The following is a 14,024-nucleotide window of genomic DNA, read 5'->3' as shown; positions in this document are numbered from 1 at the left end:
AAAGAAAAATTTGTATAAATTATGTAGTATTAAAAATTTACGATTTTATTTATAATAAATTCTATACCAACAATATTTTTAGCAACTTTTGAGTCTAATAAGTCAACTTCATCTTCACCCTCAAGAATCCAACTTTTATTTTCCTGAGTAAAAATAATTCATAAAAAAAGAATAAAAAGTACACAGAAACGACTTTCTTTTAACATTTTTCTCAGATATCTTAACATCTCGCCATTCACCATTTTTCTCAGATATCTTAACATCTCGCCATTCACCATTTTTCTCAGATATCTTAACATCTCGCCATTTTTAACTCAAACAAATAATACCTTTCCCTTTTTATTTGGCTTTTTAATACTAGGAGCCGGTTTATTTTCTTCATTATCAGAGTCAGCTAGCACATCCTGCCATAAAGTAGCTCCTTTTTTAGATGTTTTTTCTTCTTCATCATCAACTTCTTCATCCTATAGGAAAAACATACTAATTAAACATATTAAATAATACATATTAATACATATTAAGCAATACATACTCATTGTATATTAAACAATTAGTTGTTTTTTTGTTTACATTTAGCTTGTTATTTTCAAACTTTTTTTAATCTTTGTGTAAAAAAAATACCAATGTGTGTCGTAAAAGAGCACACATCAATATTTGTTGCATAAGAAACTTTGTAACAGAAAATCAAAATACTTATTTAACTTGAACTAATTTATGTCAAATAGAAACAAATCAAAATTTAAAATCATATTTGTACAAATTTTATGATAAAAATATTAACAAAAGTAAATTGTTTTAAGCAAACAAAACTTTTTTGAAATTTTGAGGAATACGAAACTTTATAAGTAAACAAAACCTCTTATAGTCAAGAACTTCACATTAAACAACTTAAAAACAAAAATGACTTGCATTATTCAAATGAGGTAAAGCATCATAACAAAAAAAACAAAACAAAAAAACCCAAGATTTCGTTTCGCACATTTTTTTCACTAAAACGTGTGAGTTAAATCCACATTAAACCAGGCATATAAGAAATAACCAAGAAGTATACCTAGTGTATATTAAGGGTTTGGTCCTATTCATTTAGGAACACCACAGCAATTTTAAAAATGCAATGATAAAATAAAAATGTTGAAAGCTGAACTGTTTATATCTCAAAATGGAAGTGGTGAAACTCTTTATTTCTCTCACTTACACAGCAAACAGTTTTGGTATAACTTTTTATTTTTTACCTTATAGTTCTATTTTTATTATTTTTGATTTAACCTTTTTCATTTTTTAATTTTTACATAAAAATGTTTACTTAAATTACAATTTTATGGAAATATACCTGGTTTCTCTTTGCTTCTTTTTGGCGTTTGCTTCTCATAAGAGTTTTATGAATTTGTATAATAAATCGCTTATGTTCGTCAGGCACAAAATTTCTAACTAAATGATACCTTAAAAAAAAATTATTAAGTAAGTTGACCATTTTGATTGCAGATGATACTTACAACTCTTTTATAAAGGTTTTAATTTGATGTTATTTTTACTTAAGGTTTTTTAAACTACTCTTTTCGGTAAGTTGACATAAGATTTGTTTATCTTTATTTAAATCTGTAAAACACAAAAAAGTTCTAAACTTTATATCGTCATATGTTTTGAATGACACAATATATTTTGTGGAAATATAAAATCTGAATATTAGTGCAACAAGTTATTATTAAAAAAACTGTTTTTAAACATCTTAAAAGGAACTAAAATAAAAGAGTTCAATACAAATACATTCTGTATGTTGTAGAAAAATAGTCATTTTTCTACAACATACAGAATGTATTTGTATTGAACTCTTTCACTAAAACCCCAACTTTTATGCATAAATATCCATATTTATGTATATTTATGAATAACATAAACTATTATATATATGCATGATTAAAACAAAGTTATAAGTTTTTTTAAGAAAGATTTTTATCTGAGAAAAGGAGATCAACAACTTTATTTTTCTATATTCAGGTATTTAGGTGGTGGAATTATATTGATAGCTTCCTCATTCAATTTCATATTTAACAGACATGGATTGGTGGACGATGGATTGGTGATATTTTTAAAAACATTACTTCTACATCTGATATTTAAGAACTGGCAAAAGTAAACTTGTTAGGAATTTAACTAAAAAACAAATTTAGACTCCACATTTTAGTGGTTACAACCACAATTCAGAAACTTTTTATTATATATTCTATTATATATAAAAAAAGGTTAAAAAAAATATAAAGATTTTTAATTTGATATCAATAGTTTCTATCTAATGATTTCTTATGTCAATCTATTGGATGGTTTTAAAGCAACTTAAAAAATTGAAGTAAAAATAACTCTAACTGAAAACCTCTGAAAAAAATAGCTTACAAAAGCTAAAAGATATATATTGTCGCATTACACATACAAACTTCTATAAACAAGAAGTGCATTGAATTAAATAATGGCCTGCTAAAGAATAAAGTTTAAGAAAATATATATTAAAAATTTAAAAAACAAACAATAAAAATAGATAAAATAAAAAAAAAAAAAGACTTGGAAGTTTCAAAGCATCAAGATTTAAAAAATAATTTACATTTAACAATTTCATTTAACTTTTAGATCAATTTAAAAGTTTATCAATTAAGAAATCAAAACATATTATATATATTTAAATCATAATTTTAATTTCTTGTAAAATGTATAATATATAAAATATATTATATATTAGAAATAGAGGTGTTTCACAGAGTCAATAATAAATAAGAATTTTTTTTATTTTCAAATAGCCCTAATAATAAATTATTCTTCACAATCTTTTCCCTTAATAAAATCAACATTCAAATTTTTTCAATGAACTTTTGCTTCAATTTTAGTTCTTTTAAAAACTTTAGTAGTTGTAAAGATTCCATAACTTGATTTCTTGTTATTGCATTATTTTTAGATGTTATTTTTTTGTAAATGTATTCACAATATGTAAACTAAAATGTTTTTAGATTTCACTTTTTTGTAAATACATTCACAATTTTTAAATTAAAAATATGTCTTTATAAGATTACAATCATTTAAATAAAAACTACAAATGTATTTTATTAAATTTACAATTATGTAAATAAAAACTACAAATATGTTTTAATAAATAAAGTATTACTTTGTTTCATTTTTTTCTGTAATGTTTTGATATGTGTTTAGTTATAAAAAAATGATAAAAATTTTTTTTATTATAATATAAAAAAATTTATAAAATAACTAAAGTATAAAAAATAATAATAACCAAAAAATAAATCACATACCCACATTTTTTATCCAGGCGTTCTAATATTACTCGTACTTGCTGGCGATAAGCACCACTGCTTTTTACATTCCATGCAAATAAATTTGGGATCTAAAATAATGTCAGCTTCTTAGAAAAATGTAAAAAATCAAATGGTTATACTATTTAATAAATAGATACCAAATAGTTTTTGGATTTAACTTTTGAATGGACTAAAGTTATTGAATGTAACTTCAGTTTAGCAAACCCTTAAATAAAATGGATTAAACAGATTAAGCAAGGTTTATGGGTTGATTGTCATGAACAAGATAACTATGCAAATTAAAAAAAAAAACACATTTTAAATTTTGATATGAACAAAATAGTTTTGATTTATAAAATAAATAATTCGATTAATAAAACAGTTTCGATTTATTTAAACCAAAAAACTAAAATTTTTTTGAAAAAAAGCTCACAAGAAAAAAAATTCCAAAAAATAAAAAAAGTTTATATGTATTTTATGATATATATCAACGAATATCATTGATGTTTCTTCCCACTCTTTAAAATCTTTTTTTTGAATTACCTAAATATGTGACAACCCTGTAATTAGATAAGGAACTGCATCTAACAACTCAGTCATCAGCCAAACAATTGGAACCAGCTCTGTCTACTAATTACCATCAACCCAAATATAAACTAGTCAACCACCGTTAAAGAATAAAAAAACTATTAAATAATTACTAAAAGAAGAAAAAAAAATTGTAAATGTGTGTACAAATATCATACCAAAGTTGGTAAGTGCTCAATCAATTCATTTGAGTCGAAAATTTTGACAACAGCCTAATATAAAAAAAAGATGAAATAATCTCATATATGATAAATATTTTTTTTACTCTGCAAATAATAAAATATATTTACACGTATGAACAGCAAGCTAGATTTGATCACTTCTCTGGATTTTGACTTGAGTAATGATATGGCAGTGTCAAGTATAGAACCAACCAACTTTGAAGAAAGACAATCTAATATACAATTATATATATATATATATATATATATATATATATATATATATATATATATATATATATATATATATATATATATATATATATATATATATATATATATATACACACACACACACACACATATATATATAAACAAAATATAGATATACTTTATCAATTTTTGAAACTAAACTCGCGAATCAATTTATAAATTGACCATTTATATGAAAATAAGTTTGAGCAAAAAAAAAGAAAAAAAAAAGAAGATGATTTTTAGGGTCCTTGCCAGTTAGGTTTTGGGCCAAAAATATTGGGTATTTTAAATGCCTGGCAGGGACTATTTATTCTTTTAAATATTATATGCCAGATTGAATATTAATCACATAAAAGGAGCATGTTAAAAAAATTAGGAAATCAGTCTACAAAATCTTCTGAAATTGATGAAAAAGTTTCATTAAGGTACCACAAATGCGACTCTATTGAAAACATTGTGGCATCAATTCCATTAAAAATTGTTTCAGAATTCTGAACATACTGTTCTATGTATTCTCTATATTTCGTCATTTGCCAATAGGCTTTTATATCTTGGTAAGGCGCAACGTAAACTATAGAAGTTTTTACAACCCAGACAAAATAAAAGATCGAGATTAACTCGGCTGTAGACTGCACTTCTTTCTTTTGATTATCTTTCAATTCATAAGAAAGTTGTGAACTCAATATCTTAATCTAGAGATAATAAATAGCTTTGGACATAAAATGTGCATGCAACACAGACCCTGCAGCTTGAATTTAATAAAACTCTTTCAGAGTATAAGTACTTAAGAGTCAGTTTCAATAGCTCTTTGTAATCTCCTCTGGGGAAAATATTTTCCTTTAGAGCCATCTTGCAAAAATTTTTAGCATCGAGTCTATGGATTTCTACAAAAGTGTTAGCAATAGATTGAATATCATATTTTACAAACTTTGAAGAGTCATTGCTACTTTTAATATCACTCCAGTTTAATTGAAACCATTTAAAGATTAAATTTTCTGGAGATTTAGTTTTTCCACAGCACTGTTTTTCACAGAAGTGTTTTAGATGTAATTCATCAACATGTCTCCTGCAAGCCAGCTCTAGTACAATTGAATTATGTTTGTGACTAAACCTGACATTAGTACCAGAAAGTCTTCCTGTATTTGTAGCAGTTGTATCAAAACAACAGTCTTTTAACATCATCACATATTCCATATTCATCCAGTATTTTAACTAAAGCATCATATTGAGCTTGTCCAGTACCATAATCAATAGCTGGAATACCAAGAAGCATCATTTTACCATCAATATTTATTAAGACTGCAAATCGATCTCTTTTAGATTTTTTATCTTCTGTGATATCTTCAATAATTTTTCCATCAAAATGTGCTTTTATATGCATTAGATCTCTTGATGAAATATTTTTTGATACTGATGATTCTTTGATACTCATCGCAATATTTTTAACAAAACCCTTCCCTAACACTTGTTTTTGATTCTTTTGGCCGGGCTGCACTAAATCAAAAATAATATTTGATTCTGTACTAATACCATTTATAACTACTTGGGGTAATTGTTTAATATTACAATTTTTTAACTGGTTCTTTTCTTTATTTACAGTCTAATATCTCATGTCTTTTCTCCCCAAAGGCGACTGGTTGTTTGGTATTTTAAAAATTTGATACCAACATAATATGAAATTTTATTAAGACTCATTTTTTAAGGTTTCCTTAATATTATTTTTACCAATCCTAAAAACCTGCTCCTCCTTTTTTTGAATTCTTCCCTAGATTTCTCTGCTACTTTAGAGTCCTTACTCTTACTTTTCTTTAATGTCTTCCAACTATAAAATTAATTGAGTGATACTATCCCTGCAAAAATTACGATAATACATTAAATGAAATTAAAATTTTAATGACACATTTATAACAACTCATCATATTACATATTTATTTTATTATTTGATAAGAAATTTTATTTAATCAATAATTAATCAAACCACCTAATAGCTATTATATTATTTAGCTATAAACCCATACATATAACAATTAAAAAAAAAAAAAAATTGGAGTGGTATTAAAAAAAAAACCTTAATCATCTACTAGCTGAATAAGTTCAAAGGAATTACCTTAAAGAACTTGAAGATTTCCGTAAATAAACCATCTTTGTACCATCTAACCAAAGTTTTTTTATTGCAAAAAGAATACAGTTTTCAGGGCAATTGACAAGACTGGAGGATTTTGTGAATTTATCATTAGTACAACTAATAAATTTTTTGGACAGAGTTAACATGTTACTAGATCTTTTAAACTTCTTAATAGATCTTTTAAACTGAAAGTTAAGAATTAATTCTTTATTTGTTGCAAAAGTTATTAGATGTAAGTTTTCTATCAGGTTTTCTTTTTCAAGTAAAGATGCTCTAGCTTTTAGTCTTTAGCCATTTTGAATATTATTTTTTAAAATATTAGACTTCTTGTTATTAGAACGCAAATTTAGTTTTAAATACTTTGACTTAGCATTGGAAAGTAGTTGTTAAATTTTAAATTATTGTTTAAGTACTTTGGCTTATACATTTTTTAATAATATTTTCCGACCGAATTTCTGGATTTTTAAATTTATTGCGCTCTAATGTTTATTAAGTAGGGGCTTCAAATTTTTTTTAAAGACTTAATTTGAGACTATTATAAAAACTATCCAGTTTATAGTTTTTTCCGTTTCTGGAAACAATTTATTACAAAATCAAAAACATTTTTTATATGCCACCTAGTGATAAAATAGGTTTTTGTCAAGGAAAATTTGGATTTTTCACCAATTTCAGAAGATTCTGTAGACTAATTTCTTAATTTTTTCAACATACTCCTTTTATGTAATTAATATTCAATCCAACATATAATATTTAAAATAATAAAAAAAATATATATAGAATAAATTTTAAGGTCCCCACCAGGCATTTAAAACACCCAACATTAATTGCCCAAAATCGAACTAGTGGGGATCCTAAAAATTTTATTATTTTTTCTTTGCTCAAACTTATTTTCATATAAATGGTCAATTTATAAATCGATTCGCAAATTCAATTTCAAAAATTGATAAAATATGAAACACCCTAATATACTTATATATACACACACACATACACACCACGGATACCATGTATCCAAGAACACAATTTTCTAACATACTTTGTTCTCTTTAATTCATGAAATGTGAGCTTTAATTTTTTAAAAATAGAAGAAAAACAAAGATCAATGAAAATGATTGGGGCCGCAACTCAAACCCTTAGCTGATGTAGTAGCACTCCTTATGTGTTCTTCCTATTAGTCAATCAATGTATGTACTGAAGCCTCTGCAGTTGTCTAATTCAGTATGATGTCATCAGTGTATATCTAATGCTGCATTTATATAATATATGACAATATATGAATGCAGCATTAGACATATAATGAAACATACATACATACATTCATACATACATATGTATGTGTATGTATGTATGTATGTATGTATGTATGTATGTATGTATGTATGTATGTATGTATGTATGTATGCATGTATGTATGTCAGTATGTACACTACCATCTATAACTATTTGAATTGTTGTACTTTTCGAAATAAGATATCATAATTTTACTTACTGTTGGGAGAGAAACTGTAAGCATAGTCAACCTGAATCATATGTTATGTTCCTTTTTATTAGGTTTACAAAAAAAATAATATAAGTCCGATTAGATAATTGATAATTTACTTGCCTTTTAATCACCCTTAGTGACAACAACCGCTATACAAATTCTTGGCATTCTACTTAAAGACTTATCCTATTTGTCAAAGTCAAATTTATGCCACTAACTAATAAGTTTTGTCTACATCTAATGCATCATTTATCACATCTAATAAATCATTTTATTTAATATTTGATCGTTCTCGAACTCAGTCAAATAACTTAAACAATTTTTTGAAAAATATGTTTTTAGTTTAAGCTTTAAGTTATTTTCTTTTTAAAAATGAATAGCTTCTCATTAACCCATCTTATACATATATATATATACATATATATATGTAAATTATGTTAGTGTATTTTACAAATAGAGTGCTCAATGTTCTTAAAGAACAGAGCAATAATAAATTAGTAAAAAACACTTATCTAACTGTCGAAGATAAAAGTTAGATAAGTATATATATATATGTATATATATATGTATAATATATAAAAAATAGGTGTATCTTTTTAGATAAGTTTATATTTTAGATTTTAAATTTTGAATTTATACAAGTATAAAAAAAAAACAAAAAAAAACTTTAGTTCACAAACAAGAAAACTTACATCTATATTCAAAAATAAGTTTGGTGAATGCTAACAGTGTTGCACTTATCATGTGAGGTGAAGCAGCCAATCCAGCCATTACTATCTTAAAATATTCTTCAATACATTCTAAAAGAAAAAATCTTAGAAATCTATTGTAAGTTATTCAATATTTTCATAAAAACAATTTTTTATTTACAATATCACAAAAAAACGTTTTTTATATATAAATTCTTGTTTAAAAAGTTGTAAATTTTTGTGATTTGCTTTGTTCAGAACTATTGTTTAAAAATTTATTTACATAAAAATGCTTTAAAATAATGTCCAATAATGATTGACAAGAAGAAATTTCTACCAATGTTACTTTAAATTTGTCATAATAAACAAAACGAACCACTAATTTGAACTTGCCTAATCATTTACATTGATTTACATTACAGTTGATGACTTTGAAAAATGTAAATTAAAATATTTATGTTTTAATTTCTTTTTTATCTTTGCAATAATATTAATATAATCTAATGTAAATCTGAAAAATCACGGATAGAAATCTGAAATATCACAGATAGAATATTAATGTCATACATTAAATTGTTGCATTAATTTTGTCTAAAAAGTGAAAACTTATTTATAAAATAACAAAAAGTACAATTTTAATATGCTTAAATAAAATTTTATTTTATTAATAATTTTATATATTGTAAATATTAAGCCAAGGAGCAACTGTATGATATATAAACTATTACTATGACACAAATATTGTTATCTTATGAGTACTTTGTCTAATCAGATTGAACAGATTCCAGTTCCAGCCTTATTTAAACAAAGTAAATCATTTTTAAACAAAACACCTTGTGACATTGTATATTTTGAGCTAACATTAAAGATGCTTATTTTCTGTTCTTTGTATTTATTCATTCTAGTTTAACTTAGTATTTTTTGGTTGTTCAACATTTAATCATAAATTTGTAAAATTAATCTAAAGTTATATTTTTTCTATTTAGATAATAAAAAAAGGGGTAAATTAGTTTTTCATAAAAAGTCAAAAATATTTATAAAAAATCTTATTTTAGTTCATAATAGTTTTTAAAATATTTTTGTTAAAATAAGTAATCTTCTTTAAACATTAATTTATGCTATTTATATTTTATTTTAGCGCGTAGTGCTATTTTTAAATATATCTTTGATTTTTTTATAATTATATATATATATATATATATATATATATATATATATATATATATATAAATATAAATATATATATAATATAAAGTCATTTTCTTCTTATACAATAGATGTATAATTTAATAAATACAGCTGCATATAAACTTTTTGAACAAATATATTTGTTTTCATTTTAAAATATAGTATTTGATATTTTGCTGATCTATTGTGATCAGCGCTATCAGGTATAATAATAAATTTTTTAATTTATAAATCATATTTTTAATTTATAAATCATATATGAAACTTATTGAACCATTTACCAACAGTAAAGTAAATATAAAAAGTAAACACAAACAAAGAGAGTAAAAAATTTAGATTGCTAACTGTTGCAACTTTTCTTTTAGCTTTTAACTATTTATTAAGCTTCTGTACATTGAAATGCTTAATCAATCTTAAAAAAAAGTTCAATGATCATAAGCTCATGAAACCATTCAATAAATACTGCTTTTAAAATAAGACATTTTTGTGGATGGTTACTTTAGTCATCATTCTTTAAGTTTTATGTGATATATTTTAAAGACCAAGTATTTCTTTTTTTTTGTTATTTCTTTATCAATAATTTGTTATACAACTGTACATACATAAATTGTACCAAGTTGTTTTTCAACATAATTGTTATTCATTAAAACTTTTATAAAGATTTTCATAAGGTGTTGTACTAATAATAATCAGTAAAACAGAAAAAGTAATAAGGCAAAAAACAAAATGACCTATTTTACAAGTCCTAACAAGTACAAAACAATGACCTATTTTACAAGTCCTAACTAGTAGTTTGTATATATTTAAAAAAACTTTATTAGCTTGGAAATAAATGGGCGGTCAAAGGACAAGGACTGCCTCAAACGACTAAAATTGCTACTTTGACTGGCTGAAAAAAATCAGAGATTTGAAAAACAAGGTTAAAAATGCATTCATTTTATTCAAATTTATTATTTTGAAAGGAATACAAATTCGTTAATTTTTAAGCATTAAGTTCAGTTTAAGCATTAAGTTCAGTTTAAGCATTAAGTTCAGTCTATTACTATAATAAAAACGTAAACAAAGGAAAAAAAAAAATTGACTTTCAAAAAAAAAAAGACCATTAATTCCAAGTGTTAAACAGTTAAAGTGACCGCTTGCCTGATTTTATAGAAGTATCACACTGATTTTATAGAAGTATCAGTAAATAATTTTTACAAGATATTTGCTGATATTTTAAAAGATAAAACATACATGTTATAAAAATTGCTCAGAAACATCTGCTTGTGCACAACTATTCAACATTAAACTATTCAACTTTTTAAAAAATTATAAAACCTTCTTTTGGTTTACTGCTTAAGAAAACAAGTGATGTTCCAATATCAACCAAAAGATCAAATGCTGCTGTTTTTGCTTTAACACCAACTTCTTTTGTACAAAGTATTACCTAAAAATAAAAAAAGTTTAAACAAAAAAATAGTTTTATTGGTTGTTTTTAATGATCAAGTAGTATATAATTAGTATTATCATACGGGGACCAATCCCTATCTAAACTATTAAACTAATAAAAATAAAAGGCTATTACATCAAAACAAAAAGTTCCTATATATTATCTTTTGGGGATCACAGTAGACATATATATATATATATATATATATATATATATATATATATATATATATATATATATATATATATATGGCAGAAAATGGCACATGGCAGAAAATAAAAAAGTAGCCAAACTTTATTCTCTTTTTCGTCAACTTTTAGCAAATGAATATTGATGTAGACACAAAAGTTTATTTAAAATATACCTTTAATACTAAAATTAATTAATTTAAGTCATTTAATACCTCCAAAAGTTACGGTTTTTCTCATTGTCGCATGATAAAAAAGGTATCACCGTAAAATGTTATTTTAACCATAAATTTATTTGCATAATCAGAATTAATTTAGCGTGAAAATGGAGCTAACATGTTCAAATTGTTGTTGGTCAAATTTAATACTTTATAAAATATATATATTTTAAGAAAATAACGAAAGAACTATTGGAATTTTCATGTAACGTAAGTTAACAAAAATATGATAAAGTTTTGTTTTTTCTAAAATTTAGTTAAAAAAAGTTAAGTTTTTTAATAATGTATGTGAAAGAATATAAAATGTTACGTTTTTTGCATTTAAAGTTTTGAATAATGATGCTTAGTTAAAGCACATTTTTATTTTAAATTTGTGTAACGTAACTTAAGTCTACATGCTTTTACTAAAGCTCTGGTGCTTTTTCGTTAAGTTTTATTTACAAAATGAAATTATGTAATTAAGTAACTTGTGTTAGCATGACAAGATTCTAACTGAAACTTTTTATATTAGGAGAACTTAGTAAAAAATCTTTTTTTCTTTTTTTTTAAATCTTTTAATTTTTTATCTTTTATCTTTTTTAATGTTAACTAAAATTATTTATATTATTGCTTTTTAATTTATTTATGAGTTCTTATTTTATTTGACATATAAATACACATGAATAAAAAAAAAAGAAATTTAGACATTAAAAAAAAAAAAGATTTATTTGCTAATCTCCTAAAATAAAAAAAATCAGTTAATCAGAATCTTTATTTTTGTTTTAGTTGAACAAATCGTTTGTAAATGCAATTATGGGTCATCCATAAAGCACGTCACCCTATATTTGTCAATACTTAACCCCTTCCCTCCTGTCACAAACGATTACATATACCCGAACCTCTCTTTCTCCTGTGCATTTTAAAAATTCAACCTAATGAAAATAAGGCAATATGCGTAAACATAAGGAGTGTAAGTAAAAACTTCGATAAACTGAAGATTTTCTTATATAAACAACTCGAATAAGTATTAATAAAGTTATTTCACTAAAATAGTTTTTTAGAGTTGCTCTTGGTCTTGTGTAAAAACTGTTGTCCATTAGATAACTTTCATAAATGTTATGAAAAATCACTCAGGAAGAGCCACCAGTTTTTTAAAATTTCTTTTGTTAATTATTTTTAATGAACGAATTAATACTTTTGCAACGCTTTTGTTACGTAACTCTAACTCTGAATAATAGATATAAAAAATCCACAATAAATATCGCTTGATAATGTAAGTTAAATATATAGTATCAAAAAAAAAAGTTTATTTTCCTTAGCTAGTCACCTCTGATAAAGTTTTATATTTTTTTAAATTGGCATAGAATTCTTAACATCTTGTAAAAGTTTCAAATACAAACCCCTTTACTGATTTGTAGAAATCTGAGCTAAAAGTTAAAACAATTTTTTTACCTTGTTTTCCATGTAATGTAAGTTAATGACATTTTCAGTAATAAGTTCTCCCTTTTTTGGCCAGATGCAAAACTTTTTAGCTTATTTTATTCTTTAGACTAACAGCTTCCTTACAAAATAGCTAAAAGTTTCATTTACAGTTTAATTAGGTAAATATTTGATAAAGTTGTTGCGCGTGTAACATAAGTTAAAAATGGAATGCCCATATATATACACACACACACACACACACACACACACACACACATATATATATATACACATATATATATACACACACACACATATATATATATATATATATATATATATATATATATATATATATATATATATATATATATATATATATATATATATATAAAAGATAAGAGCTTTGAGCTTGAGCTTTCAAACAATTAGCTATGGAAGTAGAAATAGAGAGGATAAGCTTTCTCAAATATTCAAAAGTCATAAGTTGAATCTATAGCTTCTTAATATTTTGTTGTATATCATCAGAAGATAAGGATCTCAGTTTCTATACTTTATTAGAAAAAATATTCAAGCATATTTCAATGAGATTTAGGCCTGGTAAATTACTAGACAAGGGGCCAATGACCTCACTCCTATTCTCTTGTAATTAACTGCTTACAAGCTTGGCCCTTGGACAGGGTACTCCATCATGCTGAAATTTGTGAGTATTAATAATGTTAATGAACATTTTACATTTTTATAAAAGTATTCCAAAGTAAATGTAGCTATTTATTGTGGTCTTAGGAAACATAAAACATCATTTTGATTGGTTTCAATGGCACCCCATATAATGATTTTGGGGCAATCCTTTAAAGTTGAAAGCAAATATTGAGAGATTGTATTGATGACAAGATGGACATTTAACGCTTCGAAACAACAACCAAATTGTTTGATTAACGATTCATTCAGGATTGATAGGTTTGGACCAAATGGTTTAAACCATTTGAAAAATATCAATTTAAAC

The 14,024-nt window shown here is 24.3% G+C and overlaps 1 protein-coding gene across 1 annotated transcript in view; it reads right to left on the bottom strand.

The window, feature by feature from the left end:
• The window catches only part of LOC100202359 (RRP12-like protein), an 86,626-nt gene that overhangs the window by 2,845 nt on the left and 69,757 nt on the right, over nucleotides 1–14,024 (bottom strand). Inside the window, exons 24-31 of the mRNA XM_065792760.1 lie at nucleotides 11,100–11,208; nucleotides 8,598–8,705; nucleotides 4,172–4,275; nucleotides 4,040–4,093; nucleotides 3,291–3,382; nucleotides 1,331–1,439; nucleotides 330–464; nucleotides 68–143 (exon numbers count right to left, since the gene is read on the bottom strand). Coding sequence (XP_065648832.1) covers nucleotides 68–143; nucleotides 330–464; nucleotides 1,331–1,439; nucleotides 3,291–3,382; nucleotides 4,040–4,093; nucleotides 4,172–4,275; nucleotides 8,598–8,705; nucleotides 11,100–11,208 — 787 coding nt within the window. The remainder of the gene's footprint in view (nucleotides 1–67; nucleotides 144–329; nucleotides 465–1,330; nucleotides 1,440–3,290; nucleotides 3,383–4,039; nucleotides 4,094–4,171; nucleotides 4,276–8,597; nucleotides 8,706–11,099; nucleotides 11,209–14,024) is intronic.

Source organism: Hydra vulgaris, chromosome 03 (genome assembly GCF_038396675.1).
Source record: "Hydra vulgaris chromosome 03, alternate assembly HydraT2T_AEP".
Taxonomy (NCBI): Eukaryota; Metazoa; Cnidaria; class Hydrozoa; order Anthoathecata; family Hydridae; genus Hydra; species Hydra vulgaris.
The sequence above is the reverse complement of the archived record's forward strand: the minus strand, read 5'-3'. Positions and strand labels throughout refer to the sequence as shown.